Genomic DNA, 14,990 nt, shown 5'->3' with positions numbered 1-14,990 from the left:
GGACAATTAAACAACCAACAGGAAGAGCAGGCTCCATGAACATACCCATCCTCAATGATGGCAGAGTCCAGCACATGAGTGCAAAAGACAAGGCTGAAGCGTTTGCAAGCATCTTCAGCCATAAGTGCCAAGTGGATGATCCATCACGGCCTCCTCTCGATATCCCCACCATCACAGAAGCCAGTCTTCAGCCGATTCCATTCACTCCACGTGATATCAAGAAACGGCTGAGTGCACTGGATACAGCAAAGGCTATGGGCCCCGACAATATCCCGGCTATAGTGCTGAAGACGTGTGCTCCAGAACTAGCCACGCCTCTAGCCAGCTATTCCAGTACAGCTGCAACACTGGCATCTACCCGACAATGTGGAAAATTGCCCAGGTATGTCCTGTCCACAAATAGCAGGACAAATCCAATCCGGCCAATTACCGCCCCATCAGTCTACTCGATCATCAGCAAAGTGATGGAAGGTGTCGTCGACAGTGCTATCAAGCGGCACTTTCTCACCAATAACCTGCTCACCGATGCTCAGTTTGGGTTCTGCCAGGACGACTCAACTCTAGACCTCATTACAACCTTGGTCCAAATATGGACAAAAGAGCTGAATTCCAGAGGTGAGGTGAGAGTGACTGCCCTTGACATCAAGGCAGCATTTGCCCGAGTGTGGCACCAAGGAGCCCTAGTAAAATTGAAGTCAATGGGAATCGGGGAAAACTCTCCAGTGGCTGGAGGCGTACCGAGCACAAAAGAAGATGGTCGTGGTTGTTGGAGGCCAATCATCTCAGCCCCAGGACATTTCTGCAGGAGTTCCTCAGGGCAATGTCCTAGGCCAAACCATCTTCTGCTGCTTCATCAATGACCTTCCCTCCATCATAAGATCAGAAATGGGGATGTTCGCTGGTGATTGCAGTGTTCAGTTCATTTGCAACCCTTCAGATAACGAAGCAGTCTGTGCTCGCATGCAGCAAGACCTGGACAACATCAAGGTTTGGGCTGATAAGTGGCAAGTAACATTTGTGCCAGGCAATGACCATCTCCAACAAGAGAGAATCTAACCACCTCCCCTTGATATTCAATGGCATTACCATTGTCAACTCCCCCACCATCAACATCCTGGGGGTCACCATTGACCAGAAACTTAACTGGACCAGTCACATAAATGCTGTGGCTGCAAGAGCAGGTCAGAGGCTGGGTATTCTGTGGTGAGTGACTCACCTTCTGACTCCCCATAGCCTTTCCACCATCTACAAGGCATATGTCAGGAGTGTGATAGAATACGGTCCACTTGCCTGGATGAGTGCAGTTCCAACAACACTCAAAAAGCTCAACACCATCCAGGACAAAGCAGCCCGCTTGATTGGCCCCTCATCCACCACCCTAAACATTCACTCCCTTCACCACCTGCACACCGTGGCTGCAGTGTGTACCTTCTACAGGATGCAATGCAGCAACTCGCCAAGACTTCTTCGACAGCACCTCCCAAATCCACGACCTCTACCATCTCGACAGACAAGGGTAGCAGGCACATGGGAACACCACCACCTGCACATTCCCCTCCAAGTCACACACCATCCCGACTTGGAAATATATCGCCGTTCCTTCATCGTCGCTGGGTCAAAATCCTGGAACTCCCTACCTAACAGCACTGTGGCAGAACCTTCACCACATGGACTGCAGCGGTTCAAGAAGGCGGCTCATCGCCACCTTCTTGAGGGCAATTAGGAATGGGCAATAAATGCTGGCTTTGCCAGCGACGCCCACATCCCATGAATGAATATTTCCTGTCACTTCGCCAATTTCGTATCCATGCTGCTACTGCCCCTTTTATTCCACGGGCTTCAATTTTGCTGACAAGCCTATTATGTGGTACTTTATCAAACGCCTTTTAAAAGTCCATATACACAGCATCAACCGCAGTGCCCGAGGACACGAGAAGCATCCTGGACTTCCCACAGGATGTGCATTCGACGGGACTGAGGTGCCCTGCCATGCCTCTATTAGTTTTGTAGTTTTAATATGTTGACTATCCTGTTATATTTTAGTTCATTAACAATGAAACTTCAATAATAATGTTAATTTAACATGCCTTCATTGCAGTAATTCTAATAGATTGTAATAAAAAGATACATTTAAGTCCTTACATTTCCATACTTCTTGCTGGAAGTAACGGTAGATGTTGGAGGAGGTACACTCTTTTCAGTGTGCAATCTTAGTACAAGCTTAATTGTCCAAAGATCTAATTATTACAATTGGCTTAATCTTTCTTAATTAATGTTACAATTCAGGCATTTTCTCAATGCATTTATTTGTGTTGATAAATAGATGGCAGTTACTATAGGCAAACAGCTGTCATGAATGGGTTAGCATGCCCAGGTTTAACAGTTAACTCCGAATTGTGGTAAATAACACACATGGGATGCCCAGTGCATTTTCATCTTCCACTGTTCCACAGCTTCTTGGCCCCAATTTTGGTTTTCGGTATATCATCGGGCTTGCAGTGAGCAGTGCAGTCACAATGCCAGCCTGATGTCGGCGAGAGGCCCAAACTATTTTGATTGTTGAGCCTCCTTTACATTCAATTGGCGAGCTGCATTTGCAGCGCTTACCATTTTGGAAGGGTGGGAAATCAGACAGGTCATCCTGCGGCAGCTGGGGCTGAGAACTTTGCAGAGGGAGCAAAAAGAGCAATTATGGTCATCCTGATGGCTGAAAACTTGCACATCCATTAATTTTTTATATTGCCAGACCTCATCCAACGATCCTTTTAAGCTGGTCCTGCCAGTTTCTGCTCTGTGTCGCCCATGTATAGTGGGTGGGTTTATCGGCGAGTGGGCATCGCGCTAAGAACCAAAATGACATTGGATCTTAAGTAGGCCCCAATTTGCATAGATTGCCTGTTTCTGGCGAGATCGCTGTCACGTAAATCAAGGCCCACTAGAAAATCGCAGTAGGCAGGCCTCTTGTGGGAATTTGTTGGTAAGTTCATTTTTGCTAATTTCATCTCGCTACCGTCCTATTCACCCTTTTAAAAACACGGCAGTCGAGGGATGATAATCGGGACCCTTGTATTCTGAGATTGGCATTAAGTTTTTAAAACATGTATACATTAATAAAATTGCTTGAGCCTAATTACTAAGGCTCTCGCAGCCTGTGCTTTCGCACGTCCCCCTTTGTGACAGCTTGATCCTCGCTCCACCACCATCATGAGGTATCTCAATTCCAGCAAGTTGGGGGAGGGGGGAGAACGGCTGGGGGGTGAACAAATAGAACAAGATGCAGACGAAAAGGTAAAATAAGTGGGGGCCGCTACAGTAGAGAGAGAGAATGGCAGCACGGTGAAATTTTTAAAAATGGAGAAAAGGCACAGCAGTGATAAAAGCTACAGAAAGGGACAGGAAAAGAACTGACAGAGGCAGTAAAGAACTGTAGCAGTGGAAAGAATGAAGAACTCAAAAAGTGAGACTTTCTCACATCCCCCGTGTGTCCTATCATTGCTGTCATCCTGAACACTCATGCCTTGCTCTGCATGCAAACCTGCCCCAATGAAAACCCCTAAAGTCAAGTTCCAGGCTGTGGCTCAGGAACTGGCTTTAAATTTTTTCAAGCTTTTGCTGTTTTTTACCTAAGATCGTGCCTATCGGGCTTTCCTCGTGTGGTTCTCAGCACTGAGCTACGTGCCGTGTTTTAGGAATTGAAAGCAATTATTTGCGGCCATAAAGTGTAAATACAATCATAGATTTATGGAATGGTTACAGCACAGGAGGAGGCCATTCGGCCAATCGAGCTCATGCTGGCTCTATGTAAAAACAATCCAGTTAGTCCCATTCCCCCGCTGTTTCCCCGTAGGCCAGCAAATTTTTTCCCATGAAGTATTTATGCAATTCCTTATTGAAAGCAATGATTTAATATGCTTTCACTACCCTTTCAAGCAGCACATTCGTATCATAACTACTCACTGCGTAATAAAGCTTTTCCTCATGTCGCCTTTGGTTCTTTTCCCAATTACCTTAAATCTGTGTCCTCTGTTTCTCGCCCCTTCCAATGGGAACAGTTTCTCTTTATTTACATTATCTAAACCCTTCATGATTTTGAATACTTTTATCAAATCCTCCTCTAAACCTTCTCTGCTCTAAGGAGAACAATCACATTTTTTTTTATTCGTTCATGGGATGTGGGCGTCGCTGGCAAGGCCTGCATTAATTGCCCTTGAGAAGGTGGTGGTGAGCCGTCTTCTTGAACCGCTGCAGTCCGTGTGGTGAAGGTTCTCCCACAGTGCTGTTAGGTAGGGAGTTCCAGGATTTTGACCCAGCGACGATGAAGGAACGACGATATATTTCCAAGTCGGGATGGTGTGTGACTTGGAGGGGAACGTGCAGGTGGTGTTGTTCCCATGTGCCTGCTGCCTTGTCCTTCTAGGCGGTAAAGGTCGCGGGTTTGAGAGCCTTGGCGGGTTGCTGCAGTGCATCTTGTCGACGGTACACAGTGCAGCCACGGTGCGCTGTTGGTGAAGGGAGTGAATGTTTAGGGTGATGGATGGGGTGCCAATCAAGCGGGCTGCTATGTCCTGGATGGTGTCGAGCTTCTTGAGTGTTGTTGGAGCTGCACTCATCCAGGCAAGTGGAGAGTATTCCATCACACTCCTGACTTGTGTCTTGTAGATGGTGGAAAGGCTTTGGGGAGTCAGGAGATAAGTCACTTGCTGCAGAATACCTCGCCTCTGATCTGCTCTTGTAGCCACAGTATTTATGTTGCTGGACCAGTTAAGTTTCTGGTCAGTGGTGACCCCCAGGATGTTGATGGGGAATTCAGCAATGTTAATGCTGTTGAATGTCATGGGAAGATGGTTAGACTCTCTTGTTGGAGATGGTCATTTGTCTGGCGCGAATGTTACTTGCCACTTATCATCGGCGCAGACTGCTTCATTATCTGAGGGGTTGCAAATGGAACTGAACACTGTGCAATCGTCAGTGAACATCCCCATTTCTGACCTTATGATTGAGGGAAGGTCATTGATGAAGCAGCTGAAGATGGTTGGGCCTAGGACACTGCCCTGAGGAACTCCTGCAGCAATGTCCTGGGGCTGAGATGATTGGCCTCCATCAACCACTACCATCTTCCTTTATGCTTGGTATGACTCCAGCCACTTGAGAGTTTTCCCCCTGATTCCCATTGACTTCAATTTTACTAGGGCTCCTTGGTGCCACACTCTGACAAATGCTGCCTTGATATCAAGGGCAGTCACTCTCCCCTCACCTCTGGAATTCAGCTCTTTTGTCCATGTTTAGACCAAGGCTGTAATGAGATCTGGAGCCGAGTGGTCCTGGCGGAACCCAAACTGAGCATCGGTGAGTAAGTGCTGCTTGATAGCACTGTTGATGACACCTTCCATCACTTTGCTGATGATTGAGAGTAGACTGATGGGGCGGTAATTGGCCGGGTTGGATTTGTCCTGCTTTTTGTGGACAGGACATTTTTCACATTGTCGGGTAGATGCCAGTGTTGTAGCTGTACTGGAACAGCTTGGCTAGAGGCGCGGCTAGTTCTGGAGCACAAGTCTTCAGCACTACAGCTGGGATGTTGTCGGGGCCCATAACCTTTGTTGTACCCAGTGCATTCAGTCGTTTCTTGATATCACGTGGAGTGAATGGAATTGGCTGAAGACTGGCTTCTGTGATGGTGGGGATATCGAGAGGAGGACGAAATGGATCATCTACTTGGCATTTCTGGCTGAAGATGGTTGCAAGCACTTCAGCCTTGTCTTTTGCACTCACGTGATGGACTTTGCCATTATTGAGGATGCGGATGTTTACAGAGCCTTCTCCTCCCGTTCGTTGTTTAGTTGTCCACCACCATTCACGACTGGATGCGGCATGACTGCAGAGCTTTGATCTGATCTGTCCGTTGTGGAATCGCTTAGCTCTATCTATAGCTTGTTGCTTCCGCTGTTTAGCATGCATGTAATCCTGTGTTGCAGCTTCACCAGGTTGGCACCTCATTTTTAGGTATGCCTGGTGCTGCTCCTGGCATGCTCTTCTACACTCCTCATTGAACCAGGTTTGATCCCCTGACTTGTTGGTAATGGTAGAGTGAGAAATATGCGGGCCATGAGGTTACAGATTGTGCTGGAATACAAATCTGCTGCTGCTGATGGCCCATAGCGCCTCATGGATGCCTAGTTTTGAGCTGCTAGATCTGTTCTGAATCTCCAGCTTCTTCAGTCTCTCCACATAACTGAAGTCCCTCATACCTGGAACCTTTCTAGTAAATCTTTTCTGTACCGTCTCGAAGGCCTTCACATCCTTCCCATAATTGGACACAGTACTCCAGTTGTGGCCGAACCAGTGCTTTGTAAAGGTTCAGCATAACTTCCTTGCTTTTGTACTCTATGCCTCTATTTATATATATATATCAAAAAAAGCAGTGGTCCTCGTACCGACTCTTGGGGAACACCACTGTTTCCCTTCCTCCAGTCCGAAAAACAACCGTTCACCACTACTCTGTTTCCTGTCACTTAGCCAGTTTCGTATCCATTTTGCCACTGCTCCTTTTTATTCCATGGACTTCAATTTTTCTAACAAACCTATGATGTGTAACTTTATCAAATGTCTTTTGAAAATCCATGTACACATCATCAACAGCATTGCCTTCGTCAATCCTCTCTGTTGCCTCATCAAAAACTCAATCAAGTTAGTTAAACACGATTTGCCTTTAACAAATCCGTGCCGGCTTTCCTTTATTAATCCGTACTTGTCCAAGTGACTCTTAATTTTGTCCCGGATTATCGTTTCTGAAAGCTTCCCCACCACCGAGGTTAAACTGACTGGCCTGTCGTTGCCACATTTATCTTTGCACCCTTTTTGCAATTCTCCAGTCCTCTGACACCACCCCCATATCTAAGGAGGATTAGAAGATTATGGCCAGCACCTCTGCAACTTCCCTCAGGAACCTCGGATGCATCTCATCCGGACCGGGTGACTTATCTACTTTAAGTACAGCCAGCCTTTCTCTTACCTCTTCATCAATTTTTAGTCCATCTAGTATCTCAAGCATCTCCTTTTACTGTGACTTTGGCAGCATCTTCTTCCTTAGTAAATACAGATGCAAAGTACTCATTTAGTACCTCAGCCTGCCCTCTGCCTCCATACGTAGATTTTTTTGGTCCCTAATCGGCCCCACTACTCCCCTTACTACCTGTTTACCACTTACATGCCTATGGAAGTCTTTTGGATTCCCCTTAGAACAGGTGTTCTAAATAACCAAAACAAGCTTTCAAATTTGGTGCTGGGAAACCACTCTTTTTAAAACTTTGTCAGAAGGGAAAATTCATAGAGACTTACAGCCTTTATTCTCCTTCACTCTCTCTTCCAAAAATACTACCAGCCCCAACTCCCACTGAGCACCATCATATCTCAGCCCCCCCAAATACTCCCCCTCAATCTTCCCACACCCCCTGACTACTATCCCCAATTGTCTCAGACCCTTGCACTCCCTCCCTACTGCACACGCCAGCCTCTCCTGTAACACCTTCCAATGCTCCTGGAGTTCAGTACCTCATTTAGTGCTTCCCACACCCCATCCACCTCCTATTGCTTCAAATCCCCAAAACACTGCACCCAGTTCCACAACTCCCTTCACACTGTCCCCACTCCCACAATCCCCTCCCGATACTCCCAAACCTGCCACCCAAAACCACCTTCCCAACATTTCCACACTTCCAATGTCCCAATCCCAGACTGTGAACCCGCTTCCACTTCTCAGGAACCCTCCTCCCCAATGCTGTCAGACCCATCATCTCCCTCTCACTGCTTCTAGACCCCTGAACTACCCTCCAAACCCACATGCCTTGCGCTGCTACATGCCTCTTACCCATCTGCAGTCTGGAATATCTTCCCTACCATTTTCCTGCATATCCAGCATTTTTTGCAAAATTGTTTTAGAGACAAACTTCAGTGCAAAAGTTAGCAAATAATAAGCAAGAGCAACGATTTACAGCTTCCACAAAATATGAACATAATTACAGAATTAAAACCCAAAAATACCTCCAGAAATTCCAAGACATTGTTAAAAAAAATGGACAATTTCACTTAAGCATCATAAATCAGCCTGTAAAATAGCATATTCTCTTACTTACCATGAGTAGCACTTGTTTGCATAAAAATATACTTCTGTCATGGAAGAAAGAGCTATTATTCACTTCCTTACACTTAACCATTTACTACAGTTTTCCTCTAAACACCTTGGTCTATAATCAACCAGACTATCATGTGTTGTCGGGTTTGCCTCCGTTTAGTTTCATGCCGGATATTGAAAAACAGGCACTCATTAGGTTTCAACAAACTAATTTTTTTATTAACATTTTTTCCCCTTTTAAATTCTGAAAGCTAATGGAACTGAAACTGACAGTGGATGGACTTGAGAAGGAGAGAGATTTTTACTTCAGTAAACTAAGAGACATTGAACTTATCTGCCAAGAACATGAAAGTGAGAACAACTCTGTCGTTCAGAGGATTGTGGAGATTCTGTATGCAACTGAGGTGCGTCTTACCATTGCTATTTTTTTTCTTCATCTTTGATAGTTAATAGGATATAGGGCGCAGTCAGAACAGTCAATCACAGTACACTTTCCCATAAAAACATTTTTGCTTATGGTTGTCTTCAGAGCTAGATGATCCCTCCTAACTCATGCATTTGGTTGAAGATCTTAATTTGTACTTTCCTATTTTTTCTCTCCTCATTTGTAGCAAAATCTCACTATTCTTCATGCAGAACTAAATGTTATTTAACCTTTTCCATTTTATTAAAAGTATTAACTTAAGATGAGGTGTAAGGATCATCTTTGACCCAATCAACATCAATCAGTGCCAGACCATATCTTCCAAAGATAGTGTACTCAACTTCACAAAAAAGGAGCTTTGAATTACACTATTGTTAGAAGTGTGTCTGCTGATGCACCTCCTTTTGACTCTGGGATCTCCAAGGTCTCAGCTGATCTCACTGAGGTCAGCTAATGCATCTGCTCTGACATAAATTATCCCAGGTAAGCCACAACCATTGTCTGAAACCATTATCATCCAGTAGATTACGATTAACAGAGACAACGAAAAGATTGTTACTTCATCCACAGATGACAATTCCCTTCCTACCAAGAGTTTTTTTTAAAGGAAGGCGTTAAACCAATAAAGAGATTTCTCATCACATGCAACTGTTGACCTACTCAATCCAGTCTTTTGCCATGTTTTCAGCAGTACCCACATGTAGCTTCCAGCATCAGTTTCATCCAACACAGCTGTGCCCTTTTTGTTTCAAGTGGTGTTAGTTGTTGGTTTTGTAGCCCTTGAATCTCAATCTAACATCATCTAAATGACTTTGGGTACTCCAACTCAGGAGGAGGGGAATAACTTGAGTTATTACCTTTCATTCTCTGAATAGAATTTGTTTGACACATATAATGCCCAAGTCACATCATAACCTGTAATAATAAGCAACGGCTACATCCTGACCTTATTTAGGATTTAACTTGGTGCGGGTCACTTCTCTGTTCTTTTTGTTTGTGCTTTAATACCAGCCATCAGTTACATTCCTTGTTTTTAGGTTGAGTTTGTGATACCCTGATTGTAGATTCATTGTATTTTGTTTGACATTTAGCTATGGAAGATAAACTACATTCTAAGCATCCTCCAGACACCACCGGGGCACAATCACAATGTTCATCGCAGGAAAAACAACAAATGGGCTATGTTGTTTTAATTTCTATGATATCAGAATGTTGACCACATGGACCGCCCCTTTCCGTACAATAGAAAGGACGGATCCTTGGCTTATTTTTCTTGCACCAGAAAATCATTCACTGCTCAAGTTTAAATGTTTAAACGTTACTTTTGTCGTCCACGTCAATCTCTTTTGGAAAACAGTTACACCTGGGGGTATATGTGCACAGGTCGTTGAAGGTGACAGGGCAAGCTGAGAAAGCTGTTAAAAAAGCTTTATAAATAGAGGCATCGTGTACAAAAGCAAGGAGGTTATGATGAACCTTTATAAAACACTGGTTCGGTCGCAACTGGAGTATTCAGTCCAATTCTGGGCACCGCACTTTAGGAAGGATGCGAAGGCCTTAGAGAGGGTGCAGAAAAGATTTGCTAGAATGGTTCCAGGGATGAGGGACTTCAGTTACGTGGATCGACTGGAGAAGTTGGGGTTGTTCGCCTTAGAGCGGAGAAGTTGGGGTTGTTCGCCTTAGAGCAGAGAAGTTTGAGAGGAGATTTGATTGAGGTGTACAAAATCATCAGGGGTCGAGACAGAGTGGATGGAGAGAAACTCTTCCCATTAGCAGAAGGGTCGAGAACCAGAGGACACAGATTTCAGGTGATTGGCAAAAGAACCAAAGGCGACATGAGGAAAATCTTTTACGCAGCGAGTAGTTATGATCTGGAATGCACTGCCTGAAAGGGTGGTGGAGGCAGATTCAATCATGGCTTTCAAAAGGGAATTGGATAAGTACTTGAAAGGAAAAAATCTGCAGGACTACAATGCAAGGGCGGGGGAGTAGGACTAACTGGATTGCTCTTGGAGTGTGCCAGCATAGGCTCGACAAGTCAAATGGCCTCTTGTGCTGTAACCATTCTATGATTCTAACTATTTGGTCATTCATTGCATTTTATGCACTGCACAAAGTGTAGGAGTGTTTTCAGGTGGTTAAGCTCGTTAGCTCCATTGTTTCATCTAAAAAGATGACGTAGCATTTTGTAGGATCTGTTTGGGGTTTTCAGTCTCCAGATTCCCACAGTTGACTCCAATGATTGAGGCAATTATCAAGGATAATTAATACTTCAGAAGCAGCTCCACATGAGACTACTCTGCAGTATTAGTTGGGGTTAATTGCTACAGACCACAACCCACTTAGCTAGGTCCTTAGAAGTTCGGTGCAAGTTAGCAGAATCTAGGCTTAGGGACAGCCATGTGTGCACAGGGGTAGGAACAGGAGTAGGCCATTTCGCCCCTCGAGCCTGTACCACCATTCAATGATATCGTGACTGATCTGTGACCTAACTCCATGGCCTTAGCCTCATATCCCTTCATACCTTTGGTTAACAAAGATCTATCAATTTCAGATTTAAAATTAACAATTGAACTAGCATCAACTGCCATTTGCGGAAGAGAGTTCCAAACTTCTACCACCCTTTGCGTGTAGAAGTGTTTCCTAACTTCACTCCTGAAAGTCCTGGCTCTAATTTTGAGGCGATGTACCCTGGTCCTAGACTCCCAACCAGCGGAAATAGTTTCTCTCTATCTACCCTATCAGTTCCCCTTAATATCTTGAAAACTTTGATCAAATCATCCCTTAATCGTCTAAATTCTAGGGTGTGCGACCCTAGTTTGTGTAATCTCTCCTCGTAAGTTAACCCTTGGAGTCCAGGTATCATTCTAGTAAGTCTACACTGCACTCCCTCCAAGGCCAATCTATCCTTCCTAAGGTGCCGTGCCCAAAACTGAACACAGTACTCCAAGTGTAGTCTAACCAGGGCTTTGTGTAGCTGCAGCATAACTTCCACCCCCTTGTATTCTCGTCCTCCAGATATAAAGGCCAGCATTCCATTAGCCTTTTTGATTATTTTCTGTACCTTCCATGACATTTTAGTGATCTGTGTTCGTGGACCCCTAAGTCTCTTTGGACTTCCACTGTTTCGAGCTTTTCACCATTTGGAAAGTACTCTGATCTGCCCTTTTTAGGTCCAAAGTGGATGACCTTACACTTGCCTATATTGAAATCCATTTTTTAAGAATTCATTCATGGGATGTGAGTGACGCTGGCAAGGCCAGCCCTTGAGAAGGTGGTGGTGGACAGCCTTCTTGAACCGCTGAAGTCTGTGTGGTGAAGGTACTCCCACAGTGCTGTTAGGTAGGAGGTTCTGGGATTTTGACCCAGCGACGATGAAGGAATGGCAATATATTTCCAAGTCAGGATGGTGTGTGACTTGGATGGGAACGTGCAGGTGGTGTTGTTCCCATGTGCCTGCTGCCCTTGTCCTTCTAGGTAGTAGCGGTCGCAGGTTTGGGAAATGCTGTCAAAGAAGCCTTGGCGAGTTACTGCAGTGCATCTTGTAGATGGTACACACTGCAGCCACCGTGCGCCGGTGGTGAAGGGAGTGAATGTTTAAGGTGGTGGATGGGGTGCCAATCAAGCAGGCTGCTTTGTCCTGGATGATGTCGAGCTATATTTGCCACAGTTTTGGCCATTCACTTAATCTATTAATATCTGTCTGTAAACAACTCCAGTGCCACATACTTCATCACCAACTGCTTAATCCAGATCATTGTGGGTGGCTCTTATAAGATACATCCCTGCCATGTGGCAGACTCCCCTTTCAGGGTCCTCAGTAACAGGTCAGTTTACATTGCAGCCTTCTTTCCCTGTAATCGCTTCCAATTTTTTGTAACAAATCCATCTCTCAACTTAGTCCTGGCTGTTGCACATCAGCCACATTAGGGCAACACTGAGGTGAGCTGGTGGTTCTTGGCACTGTGCTCTTAAGAACATTGCTGTTTCTTGCTCCCTCCTCATCTCGAGCAGTTTTTAGGAAGTCAGCATGAAGACTTTCTATATTTGCTGCCCTACCATTTGCTAGGCGATGCAATGGGAAGTCCTTTGCCTTCCATTGAATTGGTTCATTAAGGTCTTCGATTTGTGAAGCACACGACACTGGTATTTCCAGCTTCCGTGCACATAGGTCCGTACTATGGGTTAGATGCCAGTTAAATATTGTTATTTTGCTGCAGGGAGTGGTAGGGGTTGTATTCTCAGTGTGTAGTGATGGGTGCACTGAAGCACCATCAATGTTCGCTGCACCAGATGATTCTTTTATACTTCAGAACCCAAATTTAGCGGAGAAAATTATTTTAATCCAAATTAGTTTTTGCCATTAGTCAAAACACACAGGACAAGCCACAATGTGGAGGGAAAATTAGAGGACATGTCACCCAGTCTATCTTAGACATCTCATGATTAATTCATGTACAGTATTGCAGTAACAGGGGACCAGATGAACCTGTGTCAGCATTTTGCATTGACAGTCGTTACTCTAGAGCTGAGTTTATTTTGCTAGCTAATGAATGTTTCTTGGAATTCTGATAGGTTCAGCGGTGATATCTAGTGGTAAACTATTTGCAAAGCATACAGTTCAGCTGTAATGGCATCAAAAGAGGTCCTGCAATCCCATTGACAGCAGTTGCATTTTCAACAATCTCAATATACTCTCATTTTCTTGAATTTCTTCACCGTTATCCCTGAGTCAAATTTGTTTGGTAACGCTCCTGTGAAGGGCCTTGGGATGTTTTGCGTTAATGGCACTATATTAATGCAAGTTGTTGTTGTTTAATCTTGTGTTTTTGTTCTGCAGGATGGATTTGCTCCTCCAGAAGATGAAGACATTAATATCAATCACCCAGTAGATGACCAGGATGAATATTAAGCCTATGTAATTGTTACCCATATCTCTCCCTCTCTGTCTTCTCTCTCTGTGATTGAGAAACCTCCAGGCTGTTTACTAACATTAATTTGAGTTGAGTTTGTACAGCCACTGCACAATCACAATAATTCTGTGCATTTTGTATCACAGATTGCTACAGCTATGTCATCTTCATCACTATTACTGGCAGACTGTATTATAAAATATATTTAATTTGTATATTTTTCTTAAATGAATAACTTGCACTTTGGTTTGAAGGTAATCGGAAATCCATGATGATGATGCAAGTCGATTGCCTTTCTGTTATATGCAGCATGTAGTTTGGGTTTCTTTTAAAATTGAAACAGCTTGGATATACTTATGGTAATTTTATAACATCTGAAAGCATGCGGACATTTTAGTGGATGGTCTGTGACACGGAAGATGGTGTTTTTAGAGTTTTATGCAAATTGATGGCTTTTAGACAGGAAGAAAACAGACTGACTTGGGGGATTGACAAAGTCTGGAGTGTAAAGTTTAATAGTGCTTTTAGGGGGATTTATTTATTACAGTTTGCTATAAACATGAAGAATAAAGGATGCTTTTATGATGTGACTAAGATCAAATTAACTTGGTTCCAGCTGCTTTTCATCAGAAACCACAAAAATATGCCTTTGACATCACATTTTGCAACACCTCTCTGATACTGTGGCCATGACACTGGTGTGCAAAAAAACTTGCATCTGTGAAATTTTATTTAAAATAAACGTGTGAAAAATGAAAGAAGAAAATGTTGTTGTATTTAATCTCGATTTTGCTAACTAAACATGAAATTCCATATGGTTAACAGAATAGGACTTGACTCACTTGGTATTAGACTGAATCAGTCTAAGCATGAAATTTATACATTTGAGTTGGGATTACTTTATGCAAGATGAATTCAGAAATGACATCAAACTATCAACTGGAGAGAAATGTGGACAAATTGGCAATATAAACAGGACAATGCACACATGTATCTAAGTATAGACTCGACAAATTTTCTTGAATTCTGAAACCAGAGAATGTACAATCATATGACCAGTGACACACTGACTCAAAAGTAACATCTATATCCATAGTATTTTTAAAAGTTTAACGTATGGATGCACTTACTTCCTGTGCCACTTGACTCCTTTCTGTCATGTTTTTGTTGCACTTTTGTATCAACTTTTTCCCATTATAATTTCCTAAGTCCACATTTACAATGGGACTTGCCTACATCAAGGTTGTCATGCCGATTTCCACAATTGGGTGGCACTGTGGAGTATTTAAAAACTTCTCCCTCGGGCCTCAAACCCTATCTTGTTTTCTTTGTACGATGTTCCAGAAGGTAAGTTTTTGACTTTTGATTAATGTTTTAACTTAAATTTTGATTTAAAAAATACATATTTTAACATTTCATTAAATAGAGTTTAATAAATTGATGGTTTTGGGCATCCTGCTCCCTCAAGTGCAAATTTTCTTTCCTTTGCACACAATTTATTAAATAATTAAATCTGTTTCAA

At 43.6% G+C, this 14,990-nt stretch overlaps 1 protein-coding gene across 1 annotated transcript in view; it reads left to right on the top strand.

The window, feature by feature from the left end:
* Positions 1–14,234, top strand: part of mapre3b (microtubule-associated protein, RP/EB family, member 3b) — a 101,866-nt gene extending 87,632 nt beyond the window's left edge. The window contains exons 6-7 of the mRNA XM_067984377.1: positions 8,383–8,535; positions 13,396–14,234. Of these exons, the coding sequence (XP_067840478.1) occupies positions 8,383–8,535; positions 13,396–13,467 (225 nt within the window). The 3' untranslated portion in view covers positions 13,468–14,234. The remainder of the gene's footprint in view (positions 1–8,382; positions 8,536–13,395) is intronic.
* The last annotated feature ends 756 nt before the right edge of the window (positions 14,235–14,990 follow it).

Source organism: Heptranchias perlo, chromosome 5 (genome assembly GCF_035084215.1).
Source record: "Heptranchias perlo isolate sHepPer1 chromosome 5, sHepPer1.hap1, whole genome shotgun sequence".
In the NCBI taxonomy this organism is placed as follows: Eukaryota; Metazoa; Chordata; class Chondrichthyes; order Hexanchiformes; family Hexanchidae; genus Heptranchias; species Heptranchias perlo.
The sequence above is the reverse complement of the archived record's forward strand: the minus strand, read 5'-3'. Positions and strand labels throughout refer to the sequence as shown.